This window comes from Halichoerus grypus, chromosome 5 (assembly GCF_964656455.1).
Source record: "Halichoerus grypus chromosome 5, mHalGry1.hap1.1, whole genome shotgun sequence".
NCBI classification, from domain to species: domain Eukaryota; kingdom Metazoa; phylum Chordata; class Mammalia; order Carnivora; family Phocidae; genus Halichoerus; species Halichoerus grypus.
The window spans coordinates 160717028-160734388 of record NC_135716.1 but is presented as its reverse complement, the minus strand read 5'-3'; the positions used below and the strand labels follow the sequence as shown (position 1 = coordinate 160734388).

At 49.3% G+C, this 17361-nt stretch overlaps 1 protein-coding gene and 1 long non-coding RNA gene across 2 annotated transcripts in view; one reads left to right on the top strand and one right to left on the bottom strand.

The window, feature by feature from the left end:
- Positions 1-8997: 8997 nt before the first annotated feature.
- The window catches only part of KIAA0319L (KIAA0319 like), a 93662-nt gene continuing 85298 nt past the window's right edge, over positions 8998-17361 (bottom strand). The window contains exons 19-20 of the mRNA XM_078073430.1: positions 15572-15663; positions 8998-10198 (exon numbers count right to left, since the gene is read on the bottom strand). Of these exons, the coding sequence (XP_077929556.1) occupies positions 10011-10198; positions 15572-15663 (280 nt within the window). The 3' untranslated portion in view covers positions 8998-10010. The remainder of the gene's footprint in view (positions 10199-15571; positions 15664-17361) is intronic.
- LOC144381946 (uncharacterized) lies at positions 10071-15898 on the top strand. The gene is made up of 2 exons (XR_013448276.1): positions 10071-11070; positions 11397-15898. It is a non-coding gene; the product is annotated as an uncharacterized LOC144381946 (long non-coding RNA).

Sequence of the window (17361 nt, the reverse complement as noted above, 5' to 3'; positions counted from 1 at the left end):
CCAGGAATAAATCCCACCTGATTGTGGTGTATGTTTTTTTTTTTTTTTTTTTTTAAGTATTATTGGATTCAGTTTACTAATATTTTGTTGCAGACTTTTGTATCTATATTCATGAGAGATACTGGCTTTTGTAGTTCCCTTTGTTTATGGTGTTTTCATCTGGTTTTGGTATCAGGGTGATACTGGCCTCATAGAATGAATTTGGCAGTTCTCCTTCCTCTTCTGTTTTTTGGAGTGCTTTGAGAAGAATAGTTAATAAGAATATTAACTCTTCTTTAAATGTTTGGTAGAATTAGCCTGTGAAGCCGTCTGGTCTTGGACTTTCGTTTTTTGGGAGTTGTTTGATTACTGATTTAATTTCATTGCTGGTAATTGGTCTATTCAAATTTTGTTTCTTCCTGCTTTAGTTTTGGTAGGTTATATGTTTCTAGGAATTTATCCATTTCCTCCAAGTTGTCCTATTTGTTGCAAGCATATAGTTTTCATAATATTCTGTTAGAGTTGTTTGTATTTCTGTGGTATTGATTGTTATTTCTCCTCTTTCATTAGTTATTTTGTTTATTTGGGTTCTCCCCCCCCCTTTTTTTGATAAGAGTCTGGCTAGAGGTTTATCAATTTTGTTGATCTTTTTAAAGGAACCGTCTCCTGGTTTCATTGATCTGTTCTGTTGGGATTTTTAGTTTCTGTGTCATTTATTTCTGCTCTGATCTTTATTATTTCCTTCCTTTTGCTGTGTTTGGTTTTTGTTCCCTTTCTAACTCCTTTAGGTGTGAGGTTATGTTGTTTGAGATTTTTCTTGCTTCTTGAAGTAGGCCTGTATTGCTATAAATTTCGCTCTTAGAACCACTTTTGCTGCATCCCAAAGATTTTGGACCATCTTATTTTCATTTTCATTTGTTTCCATGTAATTTTTTATTTTTTCTTTTGTTTTCTTGGTTGACCCATTCACTATTGAGTCGCATGTTGTTTAACCTCCCTGTATTTGTGGTCTGTCCGGATTTTTTCTTGTGGTTGATTTTAGTTTAATAGCATTGTGTTCAGAAAAGGTGCATGGTATGACTTTGGTTTTTTTTTTGTTTTTTTTTAAGATTTTATTTATTTGACAGAGAGAGACACAGCGAGAGAGGGAACACAAGCAGGGGGAGTTGGAGAGGGAGAAGCAGGCTTCCTGCCGAGCAGGGAGCCCGATGCGGGGCTCGATCCCAGCACTCTGGGATCACGACCTGAGCCGAAGGCAGACACTTAACGGGTGAGCCACCCAGGTGCCCCTTGACTTTGATATTTTTAATTTGTTGACACTTGTGTTGTGGCCTAATATAGGATTTATTCTGGAGAACATTCTGTGCGAGAAGAATATGTATTCTGCTGTTTTAGGATGGAATGTTCTAAATAGGTCTGTAAATCCAGCTGGTCCAGTGTGTCATTCAAAGCCATTGTTTCCTTGTTGATTTTGTTTGGATGATATGGCCCATCAACGTAAGAGGGGTGTTAAAGTCCTCTACCATTATTGTATTACTATCAGTTATGTCCTTTATGTTTGTTATTAACTGTTTTATGTATTTGGGTGCTCCCATGTTGGGTGCATAAATATTTACAATTATTATATCCTCTTGTTCGGTTGTCCCCTTTATTATTATATAATGTCCTTAGTCTCTTGTTACAGTCTTTGTCTTAAAGTCTGTTTTGTCTGATATAAGTATTGCTACTCCAGCTTTCTTTTGACATCCATTTACATGATAAATGTTTCTCCCATCTCCTTACTTTCAATCTGTAGGTGTCTTTAGGTCTGAAATGAGTCTCTTGTATGCATCATATAGATGGGTCTTTGATCCACTCTGTTACTGTGTCTTTTGATTGAAGCGTTTAGTCCATTTACAGTCGAAGTAATTATTGATAGGTATTCATCGCCATCTTGTTACTTGTTTTGTAGTTGTTTCTATAGATTTTCTCTGATCCTTTCTTTTGTTCTCATGATTTGTTGGCTTTCTTTAGTGATTTACTTGGATTTCTTTCTCTTGATTCTTTGCATATCTATTACTGGTTTTTCATTTCTGGTTACCATTAGGTTTGTATGTAACATCTTCTATCTTCTATATACAGCAGTCTATATTAAGTTGATGGTTGCTTAGATTTGAACCTATTCTTTACTCCACTCCTCCCTATGTTTTAGGTATATGTTGTCAAATTTGCATCCTTTTATTTTGTGAATCCCTTGACTTATCTTTATAGAAATACTTATTTTTACTGCTTTTGTGGGTTTTTTTTTTTTTTTTACTTATTTATACTCTCAGGGTCTTCCCACTCAGAGTCCCCTTTAATACTAATTTCTTTTAGGGCTCATTTAGTGATCAGAACTCCTTTAGTTTTTGTTTGAGAAACTCTCTCTCTCCTTCTATTTTGAATAATAACCTTACTGGATAGAGTAATTCTTGGCTACAGATTTTTCCCTTTCAGCACTTTGAATATATCGTACCACTCCCTTCTGGCCTTTAGAGTTTCTGCTGAAAAAATCTGATAGCCTTCTGGAGTTTGCCTTGTATGTAACTATCTTCTTTTCTCTTGCTGCTTTAAAAATTTTTTTCTTTAGCACTACTTTTTGCCCTTTTTTTTTTTTTTTTTTTTTTTTTTATTTAAAGATTTTATTTATTTATTTGAGAGAGAGAGAGAATGAGAGACAGAGAGCATGAGAGGGGGGAGGGTCAGAGGGAGAAGCAGACTCCCTGCCAAGCAGGGAGCCCGATACGGGACTCGATCCCGGGACTCCAGGATCATGACCTGAGCCGAAGGCAGTCGCTTAACAACTGAGCCACCCAGGCGCCCCTTTTTTTTTAAGATTGTATTTATTTGAAAGAGAGAGAGCACAAGCAGGGGGAGCTACAGAGGGAGAGGGAGAAGCAGACTCCCCCCTGAGCAGGGAGCCTGATGTGGGGCTTGATCCCAGGACTCTGGGATCGCGACCTGAGCCGAAGGCAGCCGCTTAACCGACTGAGCCACCCAGGCGCCCCTTGCCATTTTTTTAAGAGATTTTATTTATTTGAGGGAGAAAGGGGGAGAGAGAGAGCACAAGCAGGGGGAGGGGCAGAGGGAGAGGGAGAAGATGGGGGGCTCAATCCCAGGACCTTGGGATCATGACCTGAGCCGAAGGCAGATGCTTATCCGACTGAGCCACCTGGGCACCTCTATTTTCTGCCATTTTAATTACTTTGTTTCTTGGTGTGGACCTCCTTGGGTTGAAGTTTAAGGGGGATCTCTGTGCCTCCTGAATCTGGATATCTGTTTCCTTCTGCAGATTAGGGAAGTTTTCAGCTATTATTTCTTTAAATAAATTTTCTGCCCCCTTTTCTTTGACTTCTGAGATTCCTCTAATGAGAATGTTACTACACTTGATGGTATCACTGAGTTCCTTTAGACTATTCTTAAATGCATAATTTTTTTTTCCTTTGCCCGGCTTGGTTACTTTGCATTACTCTGTCTTCCACGTCATAACTTGTTCCTTTGCTTCATCTAGCCTGATATTTATTCCATCAGGTGTATTTTTTATTTCATTTAATGTGTTCTTGATGTCTGGTTGGTTCTTTTTATTTCTGTGTTAAGGGTCTTATTGATGTCATCCACTCTTTATGTTCCATGAGTATCTTTATGATCATTGCTATAAATTCTCTCTCAAGCATATTAGTTGTATCCATTTTACTTAGGTCTTGCTGTGGTTTGGTCCTTTTCTTTCATTCAGGATGTATTTTTCTGTCTTCTCATTTTGTCCAACTTTGTGTGTCTGTTTCTGTGTGTTAGGAAAGTCAACTACCCTTGTCTTTAACAATAATAGCCTCATGAAGAAGAAGTCCCTTAGTGCCCTGCATTGCAGTCTCCCCTGCTCCCCAGGGCCCGGCACTTCAGGGAGTATCTCCTGTGTGTGTTGCGTGTGTTCTGCTGTTGAGTCTTGGTCTCTTTTTCCTTCAGTCCCCTTGTCTGCAGAGGCTCTCTTTGACCATTGTGGGCAGTGTTTGATCCCCAGCAGGGGTGGGGCACATTTTAACAAGGTATGTGGTGGTCAGCTTGGGAAATGAGACCTGACGCCCCCTCCCCTCTCCCCCACCACCTCCAGAGGTTCCATAAAAACCCAAGTCAGGAGATATGTTGGCAAGGTTTGCCCTGATCTTTTGGGGTGGGGCCTGTAGCACCGAGACTTAAGGTGAATGTCACTTAGGGCAGATATGCAGAAGTGAGGAGGGGTGGGGGAGTGTTGGTGCAGGCAATTTAGGTAACAAGTGACAGGGCAGGATCCCTGCTGGTTGGGTTTATGCTGGGGGTGGGGGAAGGAAATGGTGCCTGCCAGCTCCTTTGTTCCTCGAGGCATCTTTCTGTGATCCCTGTCCTTCCAGGCCCTGCTCTAAGATTAGCAAATCACTCACCCTCCCATCCGTCCCTGCTGTTTTTCAAACTGCCGGTTCCATGCTGTATTTGCACTAGCTGTGCTATCTCTTTAAGGGCAGGGACTCTGCTTCCTAACGCCGACCCCGCCCCCCATCCCCCCACCCAGAGCTGAGCCTGCAGAGTTTTAAAATTCTAGGCTTTAAATCCCTCTGGTTGTGAGAACTCACAAAATTCTGCCCCTGTTGCTTTCAGAGGCAGATATTACAGAGATTCATCCTCCCTGTTCATGGGCTGCCTGGTGTGATCCCCCCCCCCCCTACCCTTCTCTGCACCACTGGCTACCTTCTTCAGTGTGGCCCCTTCTCTACTTTTAGTTATGGAGTTTGTTCTGCCAGGCTTTGTATTGTTTTCTGGATTATTTATGTTGATATGAGTGTTTTGCATCTGTGGGAGGAGGCGAGCTTAGGGTCCTCCTACTCTGCCATCTTCCCAGTCGACCTATTTCTGCTGGTATTTCACAGAGTTTTCTTTCCCCTTGCTTTCCATTGAGTAGCAATGGAAAATTTTCTTCTACCTGTTTAAAAGTAGTAATAGGGCGCCTGGGTGGCTCAGTTGGTTAAGCGACTGCCTTCGGCTCAGGTCATGATCCTGGAGTCCCTGGATCGAGTCCCGCATCGGGCTCCCTGCTCGGCAGGGAGCCTGCTTCTCCCTCTGACCCTCCCCCATCTCATGTGCTCTCTCTCTCTCATTCTCTCTGTCTCAAATAAATAAATAAAATCTTTAAAAAAATAAAATAAAATAAAATAAAAGTAGTAATACATTCCAATTTTATTTTTATTGATTTTACTCAATACTAATCATATTTGTTTACCCCTTTTGGTTTAATTACCATCTAAATCTTCCTAGTAAGACTATTATACTTTCATGTTCCTTTGGTCTTCCCAACCCTACCATGTTGATATTCTTTGGAATTTTGTTTTTGGATTGTTGATATACTTCATTTTGTATTCCATTGGCCCTAGCTGTTTCAGATTACAAACTTTGCCAAAGTATTTTATTTGCTCACTTTTACTTCTTGTAGCTCTTCTCATGTTTAAATTTATTTTTCATATTTGACTGCTTCTTCCAAGAATATTTTTTAAATGGATCTTTTGTGAAAAAAAATTCTGAAGCTTTGTATTCCTGAGGTTTTGTTTTAAGTAAACTCTGCCCCCATTGTGGGGCTTGAACTCACAACCCCAAGATTAAGAGTCACATGCTCCACCAACTGAGCCAGCCAGGCACCCTGAGAATATTTTTTATTACATTCTCATACATATATGAGTTTGTCTTGATAGGAATTTTGAGTTCACAGTTCCTTTCCCTCAGCATTTTGGAAATGTGATTCTTTGTCTCTCACCTAAGGATACTGTTAAGAAACCTGATGTCAGTGGTTCTTTTCTGTTTGTAATTGATCTACCATTTCTCTCTGGGAGCTTTAAGAATTTTTGCTTTTCTTAGATGGTCTTAAATGTCTGTCACTATAGTGTTTCTGTTTGTATGTTTTCCCTACATTTTCATCCATGAGTTCTTTCATCTTTAATTCTGGTCAGTTTCTCATTTCTTCAGATATTTCCTCTTCCACTTTTCCCCTTTTCTTCTAGGACTCCCAGTTGCTCAGATGTTGGCACTACTCCTCTGCCCCTGTACTGCTGTGTGCCTCTCTCTTTCCTTTCCTGCTTCCTGTTGGTACAGACCCTTAGGATGATACACCAGCTAACTGCTTTGTTTTGATCTGTATCTGTCCCTCTATTCAAGTCACTATATTTTTCGTACTGGGTACTTCCAGTGTGGTTCTTGTTCCTGTTTCATATGGCTAATATTTCCCTGTACATTTATTTTTGCTTATTTTTAGTTCCTTGCTAGTGTGTGTTTAGTTTGCTGTCTTTGGGGGCTGAGGATTGTACTCCTCAGGCAGCATCTGGTTACTTTGGCCTATGAGCTCATCATGTTCCTTCTGAGCACCAGCTCCTGTCTGGTGACATTTACTGATGAAAGGCCAGGGCCAGGCTCTATTCTGTCCCAGTGAGCTTAAAAAGGGGAAGGTAATGACCTCCAGATACCTCATAGTCACTGTTGACCACTCCCACCAGTAGGTGTTCAAAGATTTACCTTCAGATCCTTAGGAAGAAGGAGCAACTTCCTAGTTGTCAACTGTGCCCTGGGGCTTCGGAGAAGGAAGGGTTTTTTTAATCCCAAGAGCAGCCTAGCCCATCCCTTTTCTTTCTTTTTTTTTTAAAAAATTTTATTTATTTGTCAGAGATCTAGAGAAGGGAGCACAAGCAGGGAGAGCGGCAGGCTCCCCCTCCGAGCAAGGAGCCCGATGCGGGACCCCTGGGATCCTGACCCCAGCCCAAGGCAGATGCTTAACTGACTGAGCCTCCCAGGCGTCACAAGCCCATCCCTTTTCATCCCAGCAGAGCTTTTGGGCTGCCCTGATGGTGTCCCACTGACACCAGTGATGTGGCTGATGGTCCCATGTACAGCAAAGGTAGACAGCTCACTGATGCCCTGCCTCCCAGTTTATGCTGACCTTCAGTCTCCTCGGGGTTCTTACAGGATTTGGGAGGGATTTCTTGTAGGTTTTCGTGGTGGTTCCTCAGATTTATGCCATCTCCTAAGGTGTATTGTTTTTCTAAGTTAAATTTTGGGGAAGGGAGCCAGAGCCTGTGCCACTTCATTGTCTTAATAGGAACCAAAGCCCGTGGTAGAACTTTACTGTCTTTTTTTTTTCCCCCAATCTTTCGATGTTATATTTTAGGTGTCTCTTTCTATTAACTTCTGTTTAGAAGTAGGGTGGTGGTGGTTTTAATATCCAGTCTGACAACTTTTGCCCATTAAGTGGTCACATTTTTAATGCGTTCCTATGTTTAGTTTCATTGGTTGACGTATTTTTAATTTTTTTTCCTCCCCTTGTCTGGTGTAGATGTTACATATTCTAGTTCCCAGTGGCTCTCTCAATACTTACAACATGAATACATAAACTCTAAAGCTTATCAGTTTTTACTGTCCTCCTGTGGAAGGATCTTAGCTTGCTTTAATTTCAGTCCTCACTTGGTCCCCACCCCCCCTTTTTATGTTACTGTTGCATATTTTAATTGCTTCTGTTTATTCTACTCCCTAAGTAATACTACTGGGAACTTAGTGGGCCATGTTCCCCTGGGGTGTCAGCTCAGCTCAGCTCAGCAGTGATGAGATCTGCCATCTTTTCCCTTGTTCAGCTGCCGTTTTCCTTTGAGGAGCCACGTATCCCACACCGCTGCCCTGTGTTAGTCTGTGCTCCTCACGGGCGCCGCTGTGAAGTGCGGACCAGCCACTGTGCTGGGGACTAGGCAGCCACAGGACAAAGAGTAAGAGGACACCGGGGCTTTTGTAATGCTGGGGGTATTTCAGTGCTCCTCAGCTGGAGGCAAATGGACGAAAGCAGCATGGGTTCCTGGATTTTGCCCCTTTTTTGGTGGGAGGAGTAGGGGATAGAAAATTATTTATTCATCTCTGAGATAGAGGCATATCCTCAGTGAGCTGTGGCTGAGGTTAGCTAGCTGTAGAAGTGAGCCCTACTCCCCCCAAAACAGGAAAAATCTACAAAGCCAGTAAGTGATCGAGTCCTGTAGCTCCTTCCTGAATTCTTTAAAGCTTTTCTGTCACACTCAGCTCCCCAAGTCCTGGTCACTACCCCTCTACCACTCCTGTGTAGCCTGATCTGCGCAGTGGAGGAGACGCATACCCGTGGCCTGGAGCAGTTTAAGCTTCGGCTTGTCTGATGGCCTCCGACTCCTTCAGGATGGGACAGCTGCTGCCCCTGCTGCTGCACTAAATCCGTGCTTCTAGACCAGTGGTTCTCCCAAGTGTGCCCCCTGGACCAACAGCCCAGCGTCTCCTGGGAACCTGTTAGAAAGGCACATTCTCCTGTTCCACCCCAGACCTACTCAGTCAGAAATTCTGCAGTTGGGGCCCCACAGTCTGTCAGGCCTCCCAGGGGATTTTGATCCAGACCAAACACAGGCTCTGCAGGGCCTGAGTTCTGTCATTTACTGTATGTGAACTGCGTTACTTCTGGCTCTGCTTCAGTTTCTGAATCTGGAAGGACAGAGCCAGTACTGCCCACCCCCAGTGGGTTTTTGTACACAGGGCCTTGCGTACAGTATAAACGCCACTGTCCCCTCCCCTCCCTTTCCTGGGAGTCCCAAGACTGGACACCAGCCCCCCCCCCCCAAGCTATGCAAGCTGCTCCGTGAACACCGCAGTGTTCCGGGGGGACGAGGCCGCCGGGGAAGCACGGGGGCCCGGAAATCTCAAGTCCAGACCCCGAGCGTTAGGACACTTTGAATCCCCTGCTTGGCCAAGGGGGTGGGGGAATGAATCATGTTTGTGTTAACAGAAGGTGCGGAGAAGAGGACAGAAACCCCGCGGGGAGCAGCTGGCCGGCAGGGGACGGGGCCGGGAGCCAGCGGCCGAGGCCGGATCCCAGCACCGCCGGCCACGCGCACCGATGCCAGGCCCGCGCCCCGCGCCCCGGAAGCCGTCACGTCACCGGGACGCGCAGGCGGCGGGACCCGAGGTACAGGTCAGCGACGCAGGCGCCCGTACAATTAAATAGCGTGTTTAATCATCTCACAACCGACAGTAGTGCAGTAGTGTAAACTAAGTTTCTTCCCAAAAAGTCACTCCCCAAAGCTCCCGTTCCTCAGCACTCAGAGAACATGGCTGAGGAACCAGTGACGGGGCCACAGGGATTCAGGAAGTCTCTGTCCCAAGGAGCTAAAAGTCTGTCCAGGTCAAGGTTGCCTTGCAAGTAGCCGAGAGCCCTACGAGGAGTTGACGCGCGCACAGTCTGACACACACATGCAGGGGACACACGGAGAGGACGGAGGCGGACACAGGAGCCGCAGTGGGGCGCTCGCACGCATGCGCTCATGCCGTCACGTTCCAGTCAGCGTGTGCCTGTCTCCTGCGGGCGCCGGGCGTGGGGGCCCCTGAAGCGGCCGGTCAGGGCAGGACGGGAAACGTCCGTGGCCGGCCCAGCGGTCTGACACGACAGCCCAGCAGCCAGAGGGGCCCCCCTCCATTCCTAAAACAGCCAGTCCTCCCGTAATCTGCAAAAGGGTGCACTCTGTCCCAAAGGCGGGAATGAAGAATGTGGCCGCAGGCAGGCTCTCGGAGCAGGAGGCTGGTAGTGCTTGGTTCTGCAGCCAGGTGTCGGCCACAGCCGGGCCTTGCTGTGCAGGCGCCCTGGGAGCCACAACGCTGCCGACAGGGAGCTGGAGAGGAGGCTGGGAGCTGCCTGGATGGCCCTTGGAGCAGGGGAGAAGTTTGCGGGGAAGGAGGCCCTGAGGTGAGGACGTTGGGGGGGGGAGGGGGGCTACCAGAAGGGTTTAAAGAGGAAACCTCTTCGTTCACAGCTTCATTCAGGGTTCCTGGAGAATGTCTCTGGATTCAAGTACCAGCAGCTCTGGTGGGGGGGTGGGGGGTATGGGGGTGGAGTGACCAGCAGACGCTGGGAGAACAGCTGCCCACACACGAGGAGCTCTGAGAAGCTCCTGGCAATGCTCTGGACCCTGGCACTGCCCACCCCTACCCTGAGGACGCAGACCAGGTGGCTACAAGATCTCCTCCCGTGGGCTCCTGGCCTTGAGTGGGGTCTGTCCGTTGGGCACGGAGCCATTCTGACTGTGCAGGAGTTTGCCCTTCTCTCGGTCTGGCCACGTGAAGATGGCGTCATCGCTGTCCAGCTCCGACTCGGAGCGCATCAGGCTGCTGTTCAGCATTGGGCCCTTCTGTTTGCTGCCTGCAAGAGACAGAATCCAGGGTCAGGAGCACACCCCTTCCTCGGCTTGAGCCAGGCCCTGCACCCTTCTCCCAGCCTGAAGAGAAGCAGAGGGACCGGGAAAGTCCCCGCCCCCTCTCCAGGCTGCGAGGGGCTCCTGGCGCCCTTCTCCCGGTCCTGCTTAGCTGGAACAGTTCCTTCAGGGAAGTCACACACACAGCAGACGGGACCAACAGATCTGGGGCCCAGTGTGGATTCTTGCTCTCCAGTATCCGTTAGCTTTGCTTAGTGCCACCCAACAACGTTCTCCTCTCATTGAAATGTGGAATGTTCTATCATCTCCCCTCATGAACAGGATGGAATTCCCACAGGAGGCAGGAAAGCACAGCAAACAAGAGGTCAGCTCTAGAGGAGGAACTTGGCACCGTGTCCTGGCTCGGCGTGGATGTAGAGGGCCTGCCCGAGTTCCCCACACTGAGTGAGGACGCAGCCTCACGCCCCAGAGGGGCCTCATGGCGTGGGTCCTGGAGGCGGAGAGCAGGCCCATGGCTCCGAGAGGTCGCTCCTACTGAGAGCGCCTGACTGGAGTACCAGGGACTCCCAGAGACCGTCCCAAGCCCGTCAGCTCATCAGAGCACACAAACAAGGACCCATAAGAAGCGCCTGAGGTCAGAAAAGATGCCCGGAGTTCCGCAAGCCATTGGCATCACCTTCACTCCATATCATCCCGAAGGCTGCAGAGGCCGCACGGGAAAAAGCCGCAGGCAGGCTGAGCCGGCAGGACGAGGAGCGGCAAGCGCCCACGGCGAGGACCCAGCGTGGCAGTGCTCTGGGCCCCGCACCACCCATCCGGGAGCTAGCCTACCTCCTTTCTTAAAAAGGTGACCAGACAGGTGAGGTGTGTTTGAACCCCCATATCCAACAATCACTCTCCCTTCCCCCTGGTCCCACCCAGATCCCCCGAAACACCGAAGGAGTGTTTCTCAGGATTCTCGGCTGTTCTGCCCCTTCCTGGCCAGAATGACGTAAGGCTGACGCCAGTATCCTGAGCTCCTCCAGTGTGGTGGAGGACAGTGGCCAACATAAGAGCCAAGCCCAGGGGAGGCTCAAGGTCCCCCAAACCCCGGCTCTGCCCCTGTAGCTGAAATACCCCTTCCCCTCTGCCCTGTGGGGGCATATGCTCCTCCGAGTGCCCACTGAGAAAGCTTCCCTTTCTCAGAGCCCGGCCCGAGCCCTTCCTCCTCCACGGCTGCAGAGGACAGGAGCCGGAGCGGGGGACATGCGCCGGGCTCCACAGCAGACAGCACTCACCCGGGGCCTTCCCACACAAACTCCTGCTCTGCCTGGAGAACGGAGTGATTTCACCCACTAAACAGGACAAGCTGGGCGCGGACAAGAGCATCTGCAGCAGCCCTCCTCAGAACAGCCAAAAATGGAAAGAATTCAATTGCCCGACGACCGTATACCCGCCAAAAACATTCACGCAGTGGAGATTACACAGCAGGGAATGAACAGACTCGTGCCCTACCTCACAACACACAGGAACGTCCTAAATGTAATGGTGAGTGGAAGGGGCCAAACACAGTGACTCCATTTATATAAACTACTCCAAGGTGGTAGAAGGAAGTCGGCAGGGGGAAGGCAGTGACTGGAAAGAAAGGGAGCGGATTATATGGGCATGTTCACTTGTCGAAAACCCAGCAAGCTGTCCTTATGATCTTCCGTACGCATTAGACTGAACCACAAAAAACTGCCATTTTTAAAGGTCAGAAAAGTCAAATATGCGTAATTTCATATGGTTCAATCTAATATGCTTCAAGAGAAAGCTTTGAAAAATCAATAGCAAAACAAACCCAAAAACCACAATTGCTGAACGTAAACCAGGTCTCCTGAGGGGGGGCATCCCTCAGGCCTGGCCTCGCGGCCTTGGGCGCTCCAGCTCCACAGGCAGCCCTGCTCCAAGCTCAGCCTGGCTCCCAGCAAACAGGGCCGGTGCCAGCTCACCTCCACATGCGTTACCTTTCTCCGCAACACGGCCCCCTAAATCCTCGCTTCGGGCTGAACTTCTCCAGTTCCAGGCCTTATGCCAACAGGCTCGAATCCCATTCTCCCGTCCTGCCAGTGGCTCTTCTCCGGGTTGCACCCACTCGTGGGCTGAGTCCAGAACAAGAGCGGGGGCTTCAGCCTGGTCAGGCGCACAAGACCAAACGCAAAGGGACTCTCACTGCTCCCTCAGCTACACACTGCCCACAAAGAAGGGCCTCCTGGCTGTCCTCTAGTCTCACCTTGGTGACCCAGATGCAACTGGCCACCGTGGGGCTCTCCTTGCCACAACCCCCCTTTCACTGGACGTCTGCCTCCTTCCCATTTTGCCTCTTCAGCCCAGCACTTTCTGGTGCTGTCCCCCAGCCTTTCCCTCCACTCTGCCGTTGCCGAAGGAACTCCCTGTATCCCCCACCCTCTCCTCTCTCTCCTTTCCCACTCGCTGTCTCCTCCTCAGGAGCCTCACCTCTGTCTTCTGCATCTCTGCCTGAAGCCTTGCCCTCCAGCCCTGCCCTGCTTCTCCATAACTCCCCGTTCCCCTTGTAAAGGACTTCTCAGTAGTTAGGGCCCCGTTTCCTCACCACCTGCTTACTGCCTAGACAACCTACACTTTCACTTCAGCCTCCAGTCCCCATCCTACTCCAGCCCTTGAGGTGACCAGAAACTTCTCCAGTGTCCTCATCATGGAAACTTTTTATCTCTGCCTTCTGCAGCAGCAGACACTGCTGACCACTCCCTAATGGTGCCCCTCCTCCCTGACTGGTGGCCCTCCTGGGCTCTTCAGCTCTGGACTCTTCTTTTGCCCCTCAACATCCTCCCCAGAAGGGATGTGACCCACTTTTGTGTTGACCCTCACCAGCATCTAGAAGATTCCTACATTGATGCTTGGCACTTCAACCGTTCTGCTGAGTTCACCTGAATTCATCTTCTCTTACCCAAGCTGTCACTGCACTGCTGCCTTAATTCTGTCTACAGAATCGTTCTCTGTCCCTCAGGTCGGAAGTCAGCCCTGACCTTTCCTGTCCCTACATCCCGTTGACCCCATGCTAGTTGAGCCATCGTCACCTCCCTCTTGGACCACTGCAAAAATCTCCTTGCTGGCCTCCACTCGACTGATTTTCCTAAGCCAGCACTTTCAACATGACACTTCTCATCACCATCAGAATTCTTAACTCCTTTCGCTGATTTTCAGAACTTTCCACACTTTGATCCTCGTCAGTCTTCCAGCCTCATTTCCTCAACCCGATTTACAAGGGTCCTAAACCAATACTCTTCTCCAGCACGTCCCCTCCAGTACCACGCAGTCCACACATGCTCAGAGCAGCAGCTCAGGGATCAGCCTGCACGTCTCTTTTTCTCCCGCACCCCTTGGCCAACACACTACGAACGGCAGCAAGTCTTCCCCACAAAGGTACCTGGAATCTGTGTCTCTCCTTATCTCATTACTGCTCCACCATGAGGACATCCCATTGAATCCTCTTTCACCCGCTCTTGCCCCTCCAGTTCCCTCACATAGCAGTCAGGGTTTTTTAAAATGTAAGTCAAACAGACCACTCACCTCCTAAAAAAGCTGCCTGTGGCTCCCCACTGCGCTCAGGAGGAGCCCACAGCCAGTTCCCTGCTCAAGTATGCAGCCTTGTGCCACTGGCCCCGGGCTCACCATGTCCAGCAGGTCACCTTCTACTTCCTCAGATGCCCTCCGCTCCTTCTGGCAGCTGGGCCTTTACCGACTCTGCTCCTTTGCCGGGACTGCTCTTTCCCGGACTCCTGCGGCTAACGCCTACTCGTCCCTTGAGTCTCAGTTCAAGTGTTACTCTATTATGAAGACCGTTCATTATCACATTCTGTATATTTGTGAGTTTGTGTGTTTCGTGTCTGTCCGATGGTCTGGCTCCCCGTAATGTCACCGGTGTCCGGCACAGGCCCTGGCACAGTGGTCTCCATCCATGTGCTGATGAGGAAGATACAGTCCCTGCCCTCAACGATTCCACTGACTGGTAAGGGGACACACACATAACTAGTACAACACAGGGAGAGAAATGCCAAAACAGACACGTGGCAGGGAGATTAGCATGACATGAGCAGGTTAAGGGAGGGATGAGAAAGAGCTTTCTGGACAGAAATAAGAACCGGCAGAATTCGCTGAGGAAGAGAGAAGTCAACAAGGAGGAAGATCTCAGAGAAGCAAACAGATGAAAGCTCACCCCAGGTCGTGTCGGCCAGACCCAAAGTCAGTCACTGAAGGATTTCAAGGGCTGGGAAACCTTTGGGAGATGTGAAAACAACCTTAGCTGCTATGTGGAGGGTGGACTGTGCACGTTTTTACCCTCAGGCCCCATTCCCAATCTGTCCACGTGGGAGGCTTCCGCTGCCCCTCTCGGCTTCGACGAGCCCCACACCGCCAGGCGCCGCCCCGCGGCCTTCTCTAACCCAGCTGCCTGGGTGCGCAGCCCAGACCGCCTTGGAGCTTTTGTTTTCTTCTGATGTGTCCTTGCTCGCCTGCAGCCTGAAATGCTCTCGGAACGCTCTGTGTTCCCCCTCCTGCCCCTTCTAATACAAAGCTTTAAGTATGAGCGCTGTTTAATACTTTGTGTAAGAACAGTTCTGCTTGCCAGGTGTTTAGGAGTAGCTCTCCCTAGAGTCCCACAAATGGTCGATGCCCGCCATGGCCTCATGACGCGTGGAAAGCTCACCGATGACGACACCCAGCCAAGGAAGGGCGCCCCTGCCTGCCCCCTCACCGAAGCCATCTCAGAGCTGGCGCAGTTGGCCATTCTCTGGTGGGAGGCAGCTGACAGATGGGCCCCGTGCGCCGGAGCCAGCAGACAAGCTGCCCTCCCGCCTGCTGCAGGCCATCGGCAGGGCCTGCGGATCTGCCACATGCCGGCTGGAGGAAGCCGGGAGAGCAAGGCCGGCTGAAGAGGGGGTCAGCTAGCGCACACTGGCTTCTATCTCCTTCCCGCCTCACCTTGTTGTCTGCCCAGAAAGGACAGACTGGTTAGGCCTAAGAGACCCAGGTCCCTGAGCCGGACTCCCGGGGGCAGCCTGAAAAGCTGAAAGCCAGGAGGGAACCCTGACGCAGATGAGCAGGCCAACGAGAGCGAGAGGCCGAGTCCCTCTGCAAAGTGAATTAATACTGAGAGGTGGGCCCCGGCTCAGAGCTCAGCCAGCACGTGGCTTTTGCCAGGGTGGGGCAAGGTCAGCCCTCGGCCTTCATCAAGCAGTAGACAAAATGCTTTTCCAGAACAAACAGCTGTTAGTGACCCATTTAGGAGGGGACTAGTGACAGCAGCCCTTCCCAGGGAGAGTGCACGAATCTAGAGGCCCCACCCCAACTCCAAGGGCCACTACCTGCTCGGGAGGTTGGCTTCAGTTCCAGACTCTCTTGATCCGTGGCATCCAGGATCTTGTACTTGCTTTTCCTCTTGGGTTTTCCTTTCTGCCTGAAAAACACAATCCCCACCACTGCTCAAGGGGTTTCGGGTGGGGTGCCTGGGTGGCTCAGTTGGTTACGCGACTGCCTTCGGCTCAGGTCATGATCCTGGAGTCCTGGGATTGAGTCCCACATCGGGCTCCCGGCTCATCAGGGAGCCTGCTTCTCCCTCTGACCCTCTCCCCTCTCATGCTGTTTCTCACTCATTCTCTCTCTCTCAAATAAAATCTTAAAAAAAAAAAAAACTGGTTTCTGAGTGAGATCAGGTAGCTCAACTCCGGGTGACAGCCAGACTGCAGAGAGGGCCCTGTCCTGATGGGAGCTGCCTAACAGAAGGATTGTTTTTTTCTATGCTTCCCAGCCAAGGGAAGGTGGCAACTGTGATTGGTTCTTCAAATACTCCTCACCAATTCTGGGAAAATACGGGAACTATGACCATCTGACCACGGAGTCACCACTCCACAGTGGCAAGGAAGCAGAGATTGGTTAAAAACATAAATGTAACGGAGTGCAAGCTCATCCCGCTCACCACACGACAGGCCAGGGAGTCGAGGGGAAAGATGCTTGGGGCAAGGAAAGCAACTTGATGTAGAAAGCCAGCAAGACAGGAGATGGTGGACTCCTGTCCCATAGAACCATCTTCCCCAGCATGAGATCTGAGCTTCTTTTATGTAAGGAAGGGGGAAGTGGGAGGAGGTTGGAGTCAAAAAGTGACTGATATCTGCAGACATCCACAAAGGCTGTGTAGTCTTTGTCCTTGGTCAGTTGATCTCTGTAGGAATCTGGCCATGTTGTTCCTGTGAATCTTAAAACACAACAGAGGCATTTCTATATGTACTTCCTTATCCCGTTGAGGTAGGTAGGTTTCAGGTTTAAAAGGCAGTTTTTTGTAAATCTCAGCTGTAAGTAAAGTTCCGTCGACGATTAGCATGTGTATGTGCAGGGCTCAGCAGAAGTTTCTAAGCTGTAGGTCACAGCAGCAAGGGAAGGGAAGCAACGTGAAGTCAGACACACACTCGGTTTCTCCCTATTACAGTAATTCAAGAGAACAAAAAACTGATGCTTGAGGGGTGGAGGGCGGAGGAAAGCATTAAACCAACAAGCTATTAATGGTGGGAATTTTTTTAAATTGTTTTCACTTTCTACGTTTTATGTGAGGTTAAACTGCAGGTTAATTCTCAGCTCTGCTACTTATTAACTGTGTGTCCATGGACAGGTGAGGCCATTTTCCTGAGCCTACACTTCCTTAGCTGTGAGATGAGAAAAGGTGGTTAGATGCATTTAAAAAAAGGTATTACCTACAAAATATCATCCTGGTGCTCGGCACAGAGTAATGAAGAAATCATTATTAATAATGAAAAACATATAATAAACATTCCCATTAAATATCGTAAGACTAGATGGGAAGACTCCACCCAAAAAAAATCCAAACGCTTAATCATGACTAACCAAAGTCTACAAATGCGTGAAAACATGTAGACACGTGAATCCCAACTACAAAGGAGGGCAGAATTGAGAACTCACGTGTCGAGTGGTGAGGCAGGTGTGGAGTAGTAACACACCCCCTGGAGGGGTGACCCAGGCCCATGGCCCAGGCCCTCCCGCTCCCACCCCGGCCACGGCCATGCTTCCCAGGTTGCGCATCAGTGCGGTGACGGCCACGTGGCTGAGAGAGCGCACTCCTGCCCTCAGGAGTGGGAGAGGGTGA